This window comes from Pseudopodoces humilis, chromosome 18, assembly GCF_049639895.1.
Source record: "Pseudopodoces humilis isolate 2021_Gansu_Grassland_sample_001 chromosome 18, ASM4963989v1, whole genome shotgun sequence".
In the NCBI taxonomy this organism is placed as follows: Eukaryota; Metazoa; Chordata; class Aves; order Passeriformes; family Paridae; genus Pseudopodoces; species Pseudopodoces humilis.
The window spans coordinates 12,727,969-12,746,451 of record NC_142217.1 but is presented as its reverse complement, the minus strand read 5'-3'; the positions used below and the strand labels follow the sequence as shown (position 1 = coordinate 12,746,451).

The 18,483-nt window shown below is 39.2% G+C and overlaps 2 protein-coding genes across 7 annotated transcripts in view; one reads left to right on the top strand and one right to left on the bottom strand.

Moving 5' to 3' along the window:
* The window catches only part of CHLSN (cholesin), a 120,501-nt gene that overhangs the window by 33,993 nt on the left and 68,025 nt on the right, over positions 1–18,483 (top strand). The gene's annotated exons all lie outside the window — the stretch shown is intronic.
* The window catches only part of GPR146 (G protein-coupled receptor 146), a 45,914-nt gene continuing 36,576 nt past the window's right edge, over positions 9,146–18,483 (bottom strand). For 2 of the 3 annotated variants that reach the window (XM_005522989.3, XM_088063963.1), the window contains one exon: positions 9,146–11,096. In XM_005522989.3, coding sequence (XP_005523046.1) covers positions 10,048–11,052 — 1,005 coding nt within the window. In that variant the 5' untranslated portion in view covers positions 11,053–11,096 and the 3' untranslated portion in view covers positions 9,146–10,047. Of the gene's footprint in view, positions 11,097–13,634; positions 13,938–18,483 lie in introns of those variants that run through there. The other variant, XM_014252653.2, reaches the window with a different exon arrangement.

Sequence of the window (18,483 nt, the reverse complement as noted above, 5' to 3'; positions counted from 1 at the left end):
GCAGAGAGGCAAATCAACGAGTGCACCAATTTAGGGAATATTCAAGCCACTCTTTCCAAAGGTTTTGGTGACTCCGAGTTAATGAGCGAGCAAGGAGTGACTCCCGGGCAGAGATAAACCCTGACACAGCAGTGCTGAGGCCACATTTCCTGTTACTCAGTAACCTCTGCTCTGACAATGGCTGGGCAAGCAGAGCTCCGGGGGAACTTATCTGCTGAGGATAAAATTGTATAAATAGAAATGGAAAAGTAAAAAGAGAGAAGTTATTTCTTACACCTCCCATCTTTAAAAAGTAATCGAAGAGAAAGCTTCCATCTTTAAAATGTATTCACCTTTAGAGACATCAGTTCATACTTTGTCTGAAAACTGTATTAAACTTCATTATTCAGTGGTATTTAGGGGGCAAGAACATGTTTCCTACTTGGAATCGGGTGCAAGTAACACAACCCAATTTCAGAACTGTACACAGCTTGAGAGACTCACTCATCAGAAAGCATCACATTTTACAGGTGGAGAAACTTGGCTATTGAGAAATTTATTCTTCCAAGGAGATGGAATAAATTGAAAGTCAGAGGAGAAATAGAGGTTAGAAAATGAGAGTTTCCCAACTCTGTATTCTTTATTCTGTGTAGACTTGGCTGATTCCCATCTCAATAGCTACAATTCTGCCTCATCTACAGAAACAAAAGTATTTTTGAGGTATGTTAAGAACTCACAGGTGGAGTTTTGGCAGCAGCTTGCTGTGCTGTTACTGTCACAGTTAATGTGTTAGTAAAAGAAAAGTAAAATATTGCTGTTGTGTGACCAGCTGCATCTTTCCTTAGAAAAAACAATAAACCAGTTTGTTTAATTTGCTTAAATGATCACAGGGTACAAGTCATATGAAAATAGTGGCAAGCAGACTAGTGTTCAGTTGTAGAAAGGTTTCAAAAGGTCCAGAAAATGGTTAAATGATTGTGTTTGGGATGATGCATAATGCCATAATTATTTTTATTAGTGATTTATGAATTTATGATTATTTGGTGAAATTTCTTAGCATGTATTGATTTACTTGCTGTGAGTGGAAAAGGTTGATGTGTGATAATGATGTTCTGGATAGGATGGAGGCAGGAAAGGTGAAGTTACAGAAGTGAAATAGTTGTGAGATGCTATGGCAATATTTAGGGATTGGCTGATAACATGTACAGCCACTAACCACCTATAGTGTGCTGTGGTGGGCAAAACTTGGGTTTATTTTTGAACACAACTGTTCATCTGGCAAAATAAATATCTCCAGTACTGAGTGACAGATGTTGCTATAAAGAAAGCAGATGTGAATGACTTTTTTTTTTCTTACCAACACCAGTAATTTCTCTTAATTGACCCATATTACTGATGTGTTTAGCAGAGCACACATCCCTAACATTAAGTTTAATTTGAAGTGAAGACTCTTTCTCTCATATTCGTGTGTGCCAGATGAGAGAAACTTCTCCATCTTGCCTAAGAAACACTGTTGAATGCTTCTGGCTTGTGAGATGCTGCAACCCTGGAGATTTCAGTCTTTTTATTATCTGGCTTCAGGTAGATCCATCCTGTAAAGTATTATGGAGATGGTGATCCTGTCTTGCTCATCTTCCTTCTGAACAATCCTGATCAGTTGTTCAGCAAAGAGCTGCAACACTCAGTTGAGCATTAGAGCTTGTGTTTGCTTGGTGCTGCATCAAACAGCCACAGCTGATGAAGGATCCTGGAGACCAGAGGCTGCAGCAGCCTCTTAGTCCAGTTAGTCCAAGGACTGGACTGGATTCTCTGGGGTAGTGATTATTGTTGGGGAGTTAATCCTGCATGAGGAGCCCAAAGGTTATTTTCAGGCCACACTGATGTCTTCTCCTCTCAGTTAATGTATCTTTTCTTGCCTTTTGGATGTAATGTTGTTAAGAAAACCATCCCTGTGTAAAATGACAGGATTGTTTTGGAATATTAAATGACTGTTATTGCCTTTACCCCAGTGTATTATGATGAAAAGCAGTTGCTTTGTTACTGGAATTTTGAATCATACAATACACTGCAATTTAGTTTCAAAGATGTTTTTCATCAGCTGCCATGTATTTCCACCTTAATTTTTCCTCTATTGTTGTTGTGGAAGAAAAAAAATAACTTGAATGTGGGATATAAGCCACTGTGTGAGTCAAAGATTGCTTTGACTCTATTCAGCTGAGCTTAAATATTGGAAGCTTTTCTTTGTGGCATTTTAAGACATTAAAGGCATTTATATTAATGCAATACCTCAAAATTCCCGGGGAAAAAAAACCCAAAACTGTTTTTGAGAGGAGTATCTGTTCTAGGGCTCTTGTTACATTGATGCACAGTTGCCAGTCACAATGTAAAACTGTTCTTGTGAAAGGTCTTGCTGTTAATTTTATATATGTTTAGTCTTGAGAGCAAGCAGATGTGTGTCCTTGATTAAATCATTGTAGAACATAAGGTCTTTGACATTAAAAAGGACATCCCTCCTCCAAAAAACCCAAACCCACCAAACCCCAAAAAATGAGGGAAGTTGTACAGAGAACCAAGAATTTCTAGTTGGAAGACAGTTAAAGGAATTTTGTTTATGGATTCGTTTTAGAACAAAAAAACTCACATGGCTTTATTGTATATTCCCTGCTTGTTTGGTTTAGGAAGGGTTTTTTAAATGTGTGTTTAAAAATGGAATTCTGATGCTTATGCTTATAAATAAGGCACATGGAGCTATGTGAAATTGTAAAATTTGATAGTCTTACTCTCTCTGCTTGGATGGGGTTAAGAAGCCCAGGCTGGCAATGTTTATCCATAAACACTGGTTATTAATGATTACCTGCACCTCAGAGGCTGCTTCTAAATCAACATTTCTTCCTTTTTTCCTAGAACAGCCATGCTCCATGCTGTGTGATTGCTGCCTTCACATCTCAGGGTTCCTTGCCTGTGGTTCACTGTTAGTGGTTTTGTTATTGGCTTGTTTGAGCATTGTTTGTAATGTTAGTTATTTTATAAACAGTATTTTATTATTACTGCTATACAGTAATGTTTCTATCAATCACAAAATAAATTCCTCAATTTACACAGGTAAATCGTCTGTGTAACTCAGCTACAAGAGCTCAAAAACTGCCTGTATTTCAAAATAATAGTCTACTAAAGGGTGGGAAAAAGCCTTTTCTAATATCAAGTTTTAGTAAGAGAGCTGGTCTCTGCCTAGCACTTCAGGTGCTAAAATGGTTATTTAGTCGCACATAGGCTGGACCTGAAAAATTTCATACTTCTCTCTTAAGTAAGAAATCTATTTCATTGTGAACTAGTGAAACCATTCTTAATTAGAAAGAATTACAATGCTCTGGAACTGAATGGGAATGGTGCTTCCTTTGGTCTTTGAGCATCTTGACAACCACAATGACTAGTAACAGATGTTTCATTAAACAATACAAGAAACATGTGCTTTTTAATAAATATTTTCTTCTTTGTGAATAGTCAGACCTAGTGGTCTGGTTAAATATCCTTCTGTTATGTTCAAAACCATTAGCCATTAATTAACCATTGTTGAGATTTGTTTCTTGCAACAGAATTGTCTCTTACCTGCCTTTCCCTTACAGCAGCAATTGATTGTCCAAGTTGAGGTTAATTTTATTTCCTAAAAATACTTGTAGCAATACCCTCACTGCCTGCAGGCAGGACCAGCTGTAAAAATCTGTGTTTAACAAGAAACTGGGACTGATTTTCCCCCCACCTGAAGATAAATTTAAATCTAAGTCATTTTACTGATCTTACTGCTTTCAGGAACTGCAAGAGCATTCTGCCAGTGACCACCAGATGGAGTTTCTAAAACAGCTTTGATTAACAAATACCAGAATTCATTTCAAAATGATCTTTTAAAGGTTTTAGAGATAAGAAACAGTGCAGAAATTCTACTGATTTCAAGATAAATTTTAGCTTAAATCTGCAAATTTGGGGGGGGGCTAAAATTAGGCTTTTCAGTTCACTTTGTAATCTGTAATTTGCATAACAAGGTTTGCACAGCAAGGTTTGGATAGCAGAGGCAGGGAGAGGATACAGGGGTGGCTTCTGTGAGAAGCTGCCAGAAACTTCTCCATGTCCAACAGATCCAATTCCAGCAGACTCTGGTGGACCTGCCACTGGCCAAGGCTGAGCCCATCAGTGCCTGGGGCAGCACCTCTGGGATAATGTATTTAAGAAAAGGGGGAAAAAAAGCATGCAAGTGCTCTTTAAACCAGATAAAATGGATTCACTTCTGGTTATAAATCTTGCTTTAAAGAACTTCTGATAGAAAGGATTTTTTAAAGTATGTTTTTATGCTTAATTCATAAATACTCTGATGAGAATCCTGTGTTTTAAAATCTTTTACTGCCATGATTTGTAATAATATGGAAATTTTCCCTGCTGCCAACTGTGAATATTTTTGACAATTCTTGAAGATGTAATTAAAAGTGCCAGGAATATAAGGAAATCACATGGAATTTCAAGGTAAGGGAAGGACTTGGTGGGAAGAAAGTGGGATGACAGGAGATAATAGAGCCTCTGCTCTCCTGATGGAAAAAGAATGTAGTCAGCATATGTCAAAGTGTTTTGATATAAAATGGAAAACTTAAGGAATTCAACAGAGGAAACATTTCACACTTCAGATTTGTTGCCATGGCAGTCTGCACAGCTGGGTTTGTACCATTAGATTGCTTTCACTTGGAAAAAGTATTGCACAAAATACTCAAGAAATACACAAGGTTTTGCTTAATAAGAGACTACATAAATTAATTTAGGAGCAGATGTTTAGAATTCATCAGTGCAATGAGCACTTCACAGCAGCAGAAACTTAGGCAAGAATCAATTCCTCTCTGAGCCCTCAGTGAACAGTGGAACTGAGAATGATACTCAGGCAGGTTCTGCTTTTCTTGGGTCTTTCCAGTCCTGTGCTCCTGCAGTGAAGCTCACGAGGTCTCCAGCCTAGACACTGGGCTGCTTTCATTTTTATTAAGTAGTGATAAATGGGGCATTATCTATGCACATACCCACAGCACAAAAACAATTTAATTGAATCTTAGTTTTAAGCAAGGAAAATAAAAAAAGATGTTACTTCCTTCAGAGGTTTGTGGTAGCAGTGTCATATTTTCTTCACAGCCTTGGGGCTTGTTCTTCTATTGTATAGTAGTTAATTGAGTATTTTCTGTGCATGCTCCACAGTGTGGCTGACTTCTGTGATGTCTCTGTATTGACAGATAATGGCAGATTCAGGTGCCATGTCAGCCTGGTTTGTACTGGTGTAAACACCTCAACTTTGTTGTACCCGATCAACCCTTTTCACTTGCATTTATGTTGTTGTTCATTCTTCAAAAACCTGTGGGCTTTGAACTTGCTGCTTTTTAACTAACTCTGCTCTCACTGAAGATCCTTCAGTCTGTGTTGTATATGAGGGGTTTTACTAATCCAGCTGAAAACAGCCTTTCTGTTGGTTGTATCCAAAAGCTTTGTGGAATGAAGGATCAGAAAATCACTGCTCTGTACTTGTTCAGAGATGCTGGCTCTCCTATTAAAGAAAACACCCTTTAAAACACTGTAAGGGCATCCTGTCAGATACTAGGCTTTGAGTAAATGGTGTTAATATTGCAACTTCCACTCTGACAGTTGCCATTTTCATTTATTTCTGACTGAGACATAAACCTTAGGAGTGCCTTGCACTGAGAGTTTTTTAAAGCATTTACCAGTAATCATTTTAAATAGAGTTTGCTGTCTTCCTACACTTCACAGAACACCGAAAGGGAACAAATGAGTAATTTTGAAAGTATAGCCAAGAAAATATTTTCAGATATGTAGTGTAAACTAACTGATCCATGGGGAGTAATCTTCTGGTTATGTGCAGTGGTTACTGCAATGGATGTGTCATAAGGTATCTTAGGTTCTTAAAAGCTTTGTTTTCTTTGGGATGCCAGAGGTGTGGGTTATTTTATTATGCTGTTCTGAGAACCAGGAGAATTTCTGCAGGAAGCTGATTGTGGCAGCACAAAGGAAAGGAAGTTGTCAGGATGTGGCCAATGTTTGCATTGATCTCCAGGTGCACTGTTACTCTGCCTCATTAATTGCAGGATTCTTTATGCTGAAAAAAGTCAGGCGAGGTATGTGCCTTTTAGCTTTCATTCCCAGCCAACTTCATGCTGATGAATAATGAGATTTTAATAATGCCAAATTAAGGCCTGGAAATCTGACATCCAAGTTGTGCAATTTGTTATGTTTTAATTCAGTGAAGCCACACAGGTTTGTCTACAACATGTTTTTATGAAGAAAAAAGTCCACCAAAAACAAACAAAAGAAACCCCACACATTTTATTGACTATGTTCACTTGTACACTTTTAATTGAGAATGTATTCTGAGTCAATAATTCCTCTATGAAGCATTCCAGAAAGTCCATTTCTGTAGTATTTTGACATGATATTGGAGTCCACATCTCTTCATTGTAATAGAACCAGGAATTTTTTAGTGGCTGATCACCTTCTTTTATTAACTGAAAAAAAAAATCTTCAGAGACCAACAAAATTTGATTCTGAAATGTAAACTTTTGAAACTAGAACCTCTACTAAGTTAGTCAACAAAGACCTGTCTTGAGCTAGCTGTTAACTACTCAGATAGAAGCAGAGCATGACATTTTTGTTAGTTCATTGATTTGACTTAATTAGCAGTTCAGCAAAAGGGCTATAAGCCACAGATCAATTCAAATATTAAGTTTAATTTTGTGAGAAAATAACACTGTTAATAACGGCACTTAACTAGTGCTTACTTTCTAGGACACATTATATACATACAGAAGCATACAGTACACCTTCCTGTTCAGAGGTTTACATTTAAATGATACACTTTTAGAAATAATTTAATAAACTCTTTGCAGATTCTTTTTACATCAGTAGGCTGTTTTTTATCTTGCATATATACAGTATTTTATTTGTATCTATTTAAATGTGTAATAGATAAGCTCCTATTTACAGTCACCAGAAACCTTCAGGTATTTGAAATGGAAAGGCCCTATTCTCAATAATTTCGTGTATTAAACATTTGTCCATAAAAGTTCTTCCTAATTTATGATGCCTTGTATTTCCTTAAGTATTTTACTGCACTTGCTCCTCTACTGTTCTTTATATAAAAACTGCAAAACTCTCTTTTTGGGATACTGCTTTTTAAGAGATACCAGGTGAGGGTGCTGCAATTAAGTTCAGAATTTCCTTAGAACAGCAGCCAAGCAGATCCATAGCAGTTTCTTTGAGGCAACTAATACATCAAATTAACTTTGCAAAGAGGTTGAGTGGATAGCAGTTTTGTTCATTAAATTATCCAAGTTGCTCTATCTATGCTTGCCATCACATTTAGTATTTATCAAGGATACAGACAAACATCCGTAGCTCTATTGCAGTAAAAAATATTATGAAATATTATATTGGATACCCCACGGATAAATTCCATAAAAATCTGTCTTTCTACATCTCTTAAATAGCAGCTTCCATTTTACTACATAAATTTGTTTGTAATGTCAGATCACTGAGTAAGATTTGGATCATCATAAAGGAGTCAGTGTGATGAAGTAAACATGAGTATTGAATGGTACCAGGTGTGCAAGACAAGCAGAGATGGAAGGGAAATGAAAGTTAAATAAATTGTGCAGAGAAGTGAAAAATGATAAAGAGAAATGATACAAGAGCCATGATCTAAAACTGAGAATTTAACACAGAGAGAAAGGAACAGAAATAAAGGCAACAGTTCTTTTAGAGACAGAAAATAAGGTATCTTAAGAGAAGGAGGAAATGGAAGTAAGGAAGCAACATGGACGTTGAAATTGCACTTGAAGTTGCCTGCTCAGCCGCACTGTTCTGGCAGTGTCCCAGTTCTGAAAGCCTCTATTCACACCAGATAAGCCAGTTCCTCCCTGCTGGAACTCCTCCTGCATAATGGCACTGAATTTCTTTAACAGATTTTATGTGAGAGATTTAATGTGGTGCATTAATTTTCCTCAGATGGGAAGAAGGAGTCTGTTTGCTTGACAGCTGTAAGGAAAGATTTTGTTCTTAAGCACTTCTTTGTGGAAGTGAGCTTGAGTGGTCAAGACGTGTAGAAATTCATAGTAAATCTCTCAATGTGGACAAAACCAAGAAAGCAGCCAGTATCATGTGTGTCAGCATAGAGGGACTGTAAATGAGTGTGTGAGTTTGACACAGTGATAAGGAACAGCTTCAGTCCTTAACATGGTTTTCATCAACAGGCTAAAACTGAAAACACCACAGAAATAGATTATTTACTCTGTAGGCTTTAGGGGTTAAAAATATTCAATAGAATGTGAAAAGCTATTTGAAAAAGTAAAGATTAATGGAAAGTCTTCCACCAGGATGATGATAACTAAGAGAGATGCTTGTGTATAAAGAAGATAAGCAAAGATGACTATGGGAAGAAATTGCTTGATGGGAAAAGATCTGAAAGGTCTGTTCCTCACCTGCTTTTCACATAGAACTTTAGTATGTGTCTCTGCTGACAGACAAGGACCAGTCATCAGACAAGATTGTGCTCTAAGCAATGGGAAAAGTTCAGTTCTAGTCTTGTTCAATTTTTTTTTTTGTACCAGAAGCTTGAAAAGTCACATTTTTTTTGATGATGTCATGTGGAATTTGAGTTGTGCTGTGACAGATTAGGCAATAAAATGATGCTGTAGCATGTATCAAGTGACAAAAATGTCTTGTGGCCCCACACCAGTGGGAGAATGTCTGCTTCACTTGTACCCCCCCTCCTGTTCCCTCCCATCATTAATGCAGCAGCAGCACAAGACCTGGTAGATTTTGGGTCAGTGCTTTGTAGTTTGTTGTTGTAATTTTTTATGTGTTTCCTGCAGCATCTCTGTGTTTCTCATGTATTTCATATCATCAGTAAAATTTGGTGATCTGGACTGGATTTCTTCATCCCTACTGTGAAACTAGAATTTACTAGGGATTCCAAGAATCCTAATGGAAGGCTTTTCTGAGAGGTCAGCAAAGAGCTGTTGCTGACTGGGATTCTTTTGGAGGAATTTTATATGGTTTCCAAACCTCCAGTGATGTCCTAGATTAAAGAGTGTTTAATTTATTTGTTGCAAACATATCCCTTGAAAATACAAAATGTTAATCATAAACATCTTTATTTTTTAAGATAATTACTCTTGTTACATGAACATATGTGGACCATAACACTTAGCCAGACAATCTCTACCAGTTGAATTCTGATTTAACTTTGTAAACCACTGTGTCCTTCATTTTAGTATGTGGAACAAACATCTCTAAGTTCCGTCAAAATTAGTTAATAAATATTTCTGAATTTCTGAAATGTTTTAGGATACAAACAAAGCACTGGAAAATTAAAACACATTTTTGTTATTTGTTGTAGCTAAAAGAAAAATCAGGTTACCATAAATGTTAAAACAGATTAGTTTGTGTGAGAAAATAATTTCTGAAAAAACTAAATTAGGCTTCTTTTCGAGGGAATTCAGTGATGGAGAAAGAAATTAAATAATTTAATTTATAATTAACATTTACTATTTGGACATGTATAATTGGGTAATATGATCTTTAGTAAAGATCATCTATATAATCTTCATTGAAAAATGCTATTTACTTCATCAAGGATAGCACTATCACTTCTTTGTACAGAAAACAAGGTAATACCTTTTTCCTATACAAGATACAAGGTGCTGTGTCTTCAGTCAAGACTTGAATAAACTGCTTAGTGATTTCTTCAGACAGGAAGATCAGGGCCATGAAAACAGAGTTTATCCTTTGTCACCAGTTCAGTGCACTGAAGGTATCTGATGTCACAGGTAATGCAGCACACAGGCCAGAGCCTCACACTACTTCAGCAAACAACTACTGGAAAATTAAGACTGTTGCATTCAACTGCAATGGAAGCTCCTTCCAGCCTCTTGGTTGGGACTCTCAAATGTCTCTGAGTGCCAACACAGCAGCGTCACAGTCCCAGCACTGAGCGCCCAGTGCTGCAGTCACAGAGCACCAGGGGTTGTGTCACACCTATGTCATGACCTGCTGTACAACTGTGCGCTCGTGAGAACAGCCTTGGCTCCCACAGTGTATCTTTTTAAGCAAACGTCGCAATTTGTTGGGGAAGTTTTTGTTGATGTATCTGTAGAGCAGAGGCATGACAAAGCTGCTGGAGAAAGCCAGGAATTTTGACAAAATCGTTGCAAAGTGTAATATTTGAATGGAATTTACATCTGGAATTCTTCCTCGTAGGTTAGTAAATGTGCTTACCAAGAGAATAACATAATAGGGTGTCCACAGGGTGAACTGTGTGCAGACTGTGGCGATCAGAAGCCTGTGCACCGATGGATCCAAGCGCCCAGTGTCCTGATCCAGTGGCGTGGCCTCCTTGCGTATCCGCAGGATCAGCGTCAGTGCGTAGAGAACAGCGACGGCGGGTACGACGTACCCGATAAACACCATGATGGCATCTGCTGCTTCCTGGTTCTGCATCTTGGAACACTCGATTATTTTGGTGGACACGTGGTTGCAGACGTAGAACAGGAGAGATGAAAAGCTCGTGAGCATGGCACCGCCCCAAATGAACCCGCAGACGTGCTTGGTGTTGTACACACTGGACATGTAAGTCCTGGGCAGGGCACGTTCGATGTAGTAGTCCAGACTGAGCAGTGTGGTAGAGTACATGGTAACTAACGATGAGACGTTGAATAAAATAAGAAAGGTAATATAAACTTCATTGTTGGAATTCCAGATGGCCCATTTTGTATTGGCAAGACCCAGCAGGTACATTGGTGCCAGAGTGTTGATGATGAGACCGGCGATGGCAATGTTGACAAAGTAAACATCTGGCATAGTCATAGTAGCTTTGTTGTAGAGGTTAACTAGGACCAGCAGGCCATTGTAACAAAGGCCAATTGGGAAACAAATAATGAGGTAGAGAAGGGAAAAGATGGAAAGCACAAGGTCAAAGTCATGGCAGAGATGCTGGTCCTCGCTGTTCTCTGTACTGTTGATTAAGGCTTCACAGCTCCACATAGTGATTTTAGCTTTTGTGTCTTCTTTGCTGGTTACCAGCTTTTCTGTAGAGAGAGAAATAGTGAAAGGTTTGTTAAAATATAACATCATAAATAAAATGCAATGTATGTGAAGAAAACATTTTTAATTTTAAGATCACACATATCACATAACAGATGTTTTTAGTCTAGAAGAAAGTAAACTTATTAAAAATTTCATTAGACTAATACATGTTCTGTTTTGATTTAAATGAAACTAGTGGCAAATTAGTCGATACAGGACACTCAACAGAAGGAAACTGTAAACTGTCATTAAGTACTGATGTATATATTACTGCAATTTTTTTAAAATTGTCAAACAGCACCTTGTATATAGCTAAAAATATAAAAATACATAAAGGTACTGAAGAGTGTAAGGATATAAACTGAAGCAGAAATCTTCACAGTATGATAGAAAATAAAGATTGCCTAATATCTTAAATAAGCTTTACCTTAAAAAAAAAGAGTTTCTTAGGAGGCACATCCAAGACAGTATGGTGGATGTGTACTGAGTCACTGATAAAAGACTAGAGGATACTGGGAAATGAGGTGAGGTGGTTTGGTTTTGTTGTTTTTTTTTAAATAGGTCAGTTTGTATTCAGACTTCCAACCTTTTAACCATTTAGCTTCAAAAAAAACAATGGACCTCTGTAGTCCAGGGAACCTAATATCAGGGCAGCCTGACTTTCCAAAAAGGCAAGAATCAGCTATCATTTCCTCTCAGAATAGCTCAAATTCTTTAAAAAGTATGCTACTATCAGCAGTTGTGGTCCAGCCGTCTTTGCTTTATCATCAGTAGAGACAGCATTTTAACTGAAACCAAGTGAACTTCAAGGCAACTGTGTAAAGTCGCTTTCCAGAATGCAGAAACAAGAAATAATCACTGAAGTACAACTCAAAACACAGCCTTAAAATCATGGCTGTTATTCATGGCAGCCCATTTCAGGGCCAGTGTAGAGCTGGTGCAGCAGGCGATTTCCCATGTCACGTACTCTGCCTGTCCCATTCTCCCGTGGTTTTGTGTGCTTCTCTGTCAGCACCTATAGCAAAGTATAAGTACACATACCTGGATTCTTTCCAGAGGGAGAGCAAGATTTAATCAATCCACAATAAACATTGTGCAATGAAAACGAATGCTACTAGACAACATGCTATACTCCATGAACCAGATGGCTAAATTATACCGTGTGGGGTCTGTGAGCATATGGGTACGTGACTGCATCTCCCTGGTGCTAATCCTTTGACTCTTCAGCCATAGTACAAACTTTGTCCCAAAATTATGTCAACTTTCATGTTTTATTTCCCACTGCAGTTGTTTTCTGTGCATTCTTCTTTTAAATAACATAAGCTGAGCCAGAAATCAGGCTAAAAATACAGTAATTTTAGCTGGGCAAGCAAATTTTTATTCCACTGTCCCATGCTGGATTTCCTCAGAGAAGTGGCTTCTGTGGCAGCACCAGAAGTTCTATTTTTTTCAAAGGTTGTTTTCACCTTTGTGGGAAAACATGACTTCTTTGGTTCATTTTCTCACATCAGTCCTTCAGCTGTTGTGTATGAGTGAACTGTATCATATCTTTACCTTGTCTTTCCATCCTCGTTCTATTTTCAATAACTGAAAACCAACCCCGTTTGTTTTCAGGAAGCATCTGTTGTTTTAGGTTTTTAAGAAAGAAAAAAGCTGGTTTTTTTGCAGTTGAAGGGAACCAAAACTAGGTCTCATTGAACTGTTATGACTCGATTCAAGCAAAGCAGCAGACTGGAAGTAGATATTACAAATCTATGCATTCTGGTGAGCGCAAAGGTGACTAAGCACAGGCATGGATACAATCATGTAATTCCATTATGTAGGTTTATCCTTAAGCATGTAGCTTTGATTACTCCAGACTGAATTACATCAGCCACTGAATAACTTGCCTGTATATTGTCTCAGAAGATCAAAAGTCTTTGCTACCAGGCTTTGTATTTTACAGAGCAGGGGGATGTCTGGCTTCACAAGTGTTTTTAGTCATTACCCTTACTTTTTCTTTACATCCTCTAAGTGCGGTTAAACGTGACAATTCTGTTTTAATGATAGAAATGGCAGGCGATTCATTGTGTTGAGTAGTAATCTTAGGAAAACGGCACTATTTACCTCTGAAATGAGCAAAAACAAAACCCAAAATTAAAATATTTCCTCGGAAAATCTTCCTGATGACTTTCGAGTTCCCAGGTGAGGCATTTTTGCCTCTGCAGCCGCAATCCCCGGTGTTTAGCGCTCCCTTGGCAGCGAGGGCACTGAACCTGCCGGCGGTGCGAGCGGCGCAGGCCCCGCTCCGCATTTCCCAGCCAGCCGTGCCTGTGGCGCTGCCCGGGCAGCTCTGCCGTGCCGGGCACTGCATCCATCCCCGCTCACCCCTTCCGTGTGCTCACCCGCAGCCCCCGCTCGCCGCTGTTTCATAAGCGAGGGCTGCAGCAGCCTCTTGTTTACAGCGCCCCGGCGCTGCCCGGCTCCTGCCCCTCTGAGCCCGGGATGGCGCTGGACGCGCGGCCCCCGCCCGCCGCTGCCCCGGCTCCGCAGCCTCTCACCTTCAATTCCCGTGTGCCGCTGGCCCGAGCCGCCCTCCCGGGGCACCGAGCCGCCCTCCCGGGGCACCGAGCCGGCCGCCAGGCCCCGGCGTGGCTCTCCCGAGGATCATGGTGCTGGCCCGGCCAGCGCCCGGCACCGCGCTGCGAGCCGCTGCCCGCGCTGCACTTGTTCTGCCTCTCTAAGTTACTCACAAGTTTCTGCTCGGCTTGGCAGGCGCCTGGCCCCTCCCTTCCCCTGTTTACAGCCAGCTTCAAGAAGTGAGAGGTTGTGCTCGGAGCTGTTGGATCCGGCTCGCTTTGTAGTCCCTGGGTTTCGGATTTACTGCTTAAAATCCATGGGCGTGCAGGTTTGTTATGGTTTTGTCATCGGTGCTGGGGTTCTGCAGAGCCCGTGCCATTCCCTGCCAGTGCAGCCAACAGCCTGCACTCGACAGCGTGGGTTTTATTTTTAACTGGGGATGAGAATATGTAGCTTTGAGGTTTCATTTTCATAGGCTATATATCCTGAACAATCAGTATTTAAAAATTCCTGTGCTACGAAGTGCACAGGTGCTTGTGGTGCTGGCAAACATAAATCAGCTTGTAAAACAAGGTAGGGAGAAAAGTTTCTGAGTGTTTACTTTGAATTTGGAGATTGTTTTGGAGTTGTGAAAAGATGTTATGACATAACCCTCATTTTGTGATGGTGTTATGAGTTCCATTCTGCTTCATTTTTTAAAAAAAAAGTTGATTAATCTCAGGGATATTTGCATGCCACTTGCAGTTAATGGATGTGAATGTTTGTATTTTTCACAACTTTAAAATGGATCACTTCTTGAAAGAGCTTTTGAACTGCAGATTGATATTTTATCCCGTAATGAATTTTGTACTGTGGTTGTTCCGTTGTTTATATGGAAACTCCTCAGACTAATGAAAAGTTACTACCTTTGAAGTATGTTTCCAACTGATATCACCAAAACAGAGAGCTGCCTTTTTCCAAATGATTTGTCTTACATTTAGAAATTCTGAAGCTTTATTCCATAGCAAATAAACACGAATGTAACATCCCTTACTGAAAAAATAAGCAGGTGTTTATGAAATAAATACTGGAAAAACACTAAACCTGAGATCAGCTCAGTTGTTCAGAGCATGACACCATAACACCAATGTTGTGGGTTTGATCTCCATATGGGCCATTTGCTTAACACTTGGACTAGATCCTTGTGGGTCCCTTCCTACTCAGAGTATTCTATGAAGTCTAGAAATGGTCATCCAGTTTGTCTTGAGTTACTCTGACCACAGTTTGTATTTAAAGGTTCATTACGAATATTGTAAAACCACTGCATCTTCCAAATAGCAGAAAATTCCCCTGTTGATGTTTGATACATAGTCCACAGACAGATTTGTGTATGTGCTGTGGATAACTCCATGGCATCACATTTCTGGTGCTTCAGAACTTTAGAAGGACTTTAATCATCCTAAGTTCACCAGGGAAACAGCAAAGTAAGAAAGGTATTCATGTAGAAGCACTTTTAGAGTGCTCATACTTGGCCAAAAGCCAATTTCCTTACACTCCATTAAAGCTGAAGGTGGTTTTATTTAGATAACAATGTCCATGAGGTACTTAAGAAAAACCTTCTTGTGCCACAGCACAAAAAGTTGAGAGCACTTGATGGCAAAGATTGTTTTAGAAAAGATCCATAAAACGAACTTTAAATAATGAGAAAAAAATGAAGTTCTGCTCACTTGTATTAGAGTTCATAGTTGCAGTCAGGCTTTTTCAGACATTTTCATTCATAATGCAGCACTAAGTTGCAGAGCAGGTTGGGTAAGAGTTTGAAGCATGACCATTCTACGCTCAGATTATTTTATTTGACTTAACCAATCCTTCATCCAGCTGCAGTGCTGTCTCTTTTCTCTGCAGATTTTTTGTTTATAAAATACATGGTTTGTCTACTTGCTTTATTATCGTCTATCTGTGACATGGCTCTTACCTGGTTTATCTGACCTCTGAATGTGTTTTCACAAGCTGTGGTATTGTTATAAACTAATATCTAGTAAAGTACATAGCTAATAAAGCTGCTGCCAACAAGGTAAGTCTCTAAACACACCAAACACTTGTACCTTTGTCACATCCTCTAGAGTTCCCACAGGATCTCAGTTCCTACAGACTGAAACCCTGTGCTGCCCAGGGGAAGGCTGGGCCCTACACAGAGCTTTGTTGGGCAGCACAGATTTGATTCAAATCCAGACTGAGCAAACTGACAATCATGGCCAGAAGTGCTGTATGTATATATAAACCATGACTTAGTAGATTGTCATCAGGCTTTGAAAGGTGCTCCTCACCAGGGTTCGAAAGGTGCTTTTTTGAAAGCGTCATGCTGAATATTACTTATGGATTGATTCTTAAAACTTTAAGTAGTGGATGATCAATATTTCTGGAAAATAACAAACCTACAATTAGCTGTACATCAAGGGGAACACAGTGAATTCTCAAGTGCTGGAGAGTGAAGTGTCACATTGCTGTTGCCTCTCAGTCTAACATGGCATTTCTTTAAGCTTATTAGTTTATATACATACCACAGGGATTAACAAATGACTTGTAGGCTGGATATACAGAAAAATAAAACTAAATATCTCAGGTTAGAAGCAGGGGGGGAAAAAACAGCAGCAGTGCAGGCAAGTAGGTTTCAGAATATACTTTTGTCATGCAGTTGCTGAGTTGCTGCTGTTTATAATGTAATGATACAGCTCAGATAAAATGCTTTTAACATGAGTGGAGAAGAAAATACTGCTTGATACTGGGGACTGGGCTGAAAAACAAGCCCCTTCCAACCCTATCATTTAAGTCTTTGTGGTGCAACCATTGACCAGTTTGGCAGGGGGAAGTTCCTAATTGATATTGGTTCCATTTATAATGTGGTTAATTCAGTGCAATGTAAGGTGAAAGAAGGCATGATCAAACAGCAGGGATAATTGCTACAAAGTAGTATTGAATATAATAAGCTGATGTTGGATATTTTAAAAAGGACAAATCAAAAAGCAAGAGTAGGTCAGTTGAAAGAGGGAACAAGGGGTTTGCCCTTTGTGGTTAGTGAACTCGTGGAAGAGCAGTTACCCAAACATCTGGTCCCGCTGATTTCACCCTTCATTAGGCACAGCTTTTGGTTTTCTAAACCCTTTCCCTTTGCTATATAGCTTGCTTTAGAAGCAGCATAACAATAATTAATAATTAAAATAAACCCATGTTTTTTCACTTACATAACCCAACTCTTGCCTACTCCTGCTTAATTCTGCACAATTTGAGTGCTGTGAACCCATTTCCAGCTCTATAGCTTTCCCCTGGACCAATGTTTTTCCTTTAACATTCTTTTTATCCATGCATCAATTCTTATGTACGTGTCCTGGTTTCTTAAAATACCCCTTGAGTTTCACATCTGCCTGGCCAATGTTTTGCTCTTTATCTCTCCCTGATGATTCCCTTACGATTAACATTGCACCTCCCATTGCTGCTTGCTCATGTCACACACACAGTATTATATCCAACGTATGACAGGGCTTCCAAGCACGACACACTTTCACTTCTACTTTGTGACTTCACTGTGGGACATCTCAGGCTGTTCTTTGGTATTTTGATTCAACATAAAGCTTACATTCTCAAGAACTGATAGGGTGCATTTCCATTGCACATTACATGAATACAGAGATACTAGTGTTCCTCAGACTGCTCTTTGCATTTTGCTTTGGTCGCCCTTTGAGGTTGCTTTTCCAGAAATTCTGAATATATGTTGTCTTCAGAGCTCCTTCTTGTGTGCCCCCTCTCACTTGCTGGGTGACCTTTGTTATTATTCCACAGATGTTGGCAACCTCTGTCTCATTTGTTTATCTTCTCATTCTGTAAGCACCATCTTTGTGGTAAATCATCTGTATAGCAGCTACCTGGTGATTCACATCCCACTTGTGCCATGATAATCTCCTTACTGCCCTGGCCTCTTGGCAACCTGCTAAATAGATCCTTTTTTCCCTCCTGTTTTGACCTCTTGTTATTTATCACTGTTACTATTAAATGTATAAAAAAATATGTAAAATTATTATCGTAATATAATTATTAACAATGTCAGCTGCACATTTGGTTTCTGTTTAGATTGTTTGGCTTTCTGATTGTTCTTAGATTGTTCTCTCAAGTTCATATAAGGCCATGTCAAAAATAAGCCTGCAAATTGCTGCCACGGGTCACTAAGCATCAAGAAATGAGTTCAGATGGGCTTTCTGTTTGGAAGAAGGAGGAAAACTTGATTTTAGGGTATCTGGGTTAGCTGGTTTTTTAGGATGTGGATATTCTCTAATAGGTTAGAACTGCAGAACTTTCTTCTGTTTTTAGAGTTGATAGAAGGTTGCTCAGAACAATGTGTGTATCCATCAGAAATGAGTAATTGTATTTAGTTTCTCCTCAATTTCTAAGCAGTTTAAAGCTTATGAGAACAGATAATATACTTAATAAAGGAAGACAAAAAAGATCAGCTACTCTGGAAATCATAATAAAAACGGCTAAAAGTTGTGTTTAAGAGCCTTTTAGATCTGTTGGAGAGTGGTAGTGTCATGGTGCTCTGGAAGGTTGTAATAACCAGCTACCATGGGATAGAAGTTCTGTGGAAAGGAGATAGCCCAGCAGCCCCTAAAGATTTGTGTGGAAGGAGTCCCTTGTTTAGGCACAGATGTCATCTGCCAGGCACATCTGCCACTCTAGAAAAATCCTCCTTTTTTGTGCTGTTTATTTCTTTGCAGTGGAGCCTCTGTGGGAGTTGGGTTGCCAGTGGCTATGCTCTCCTGGCAGCTGCTGGGGAGCAGCTGCACCGGCAGCTCTGCATGG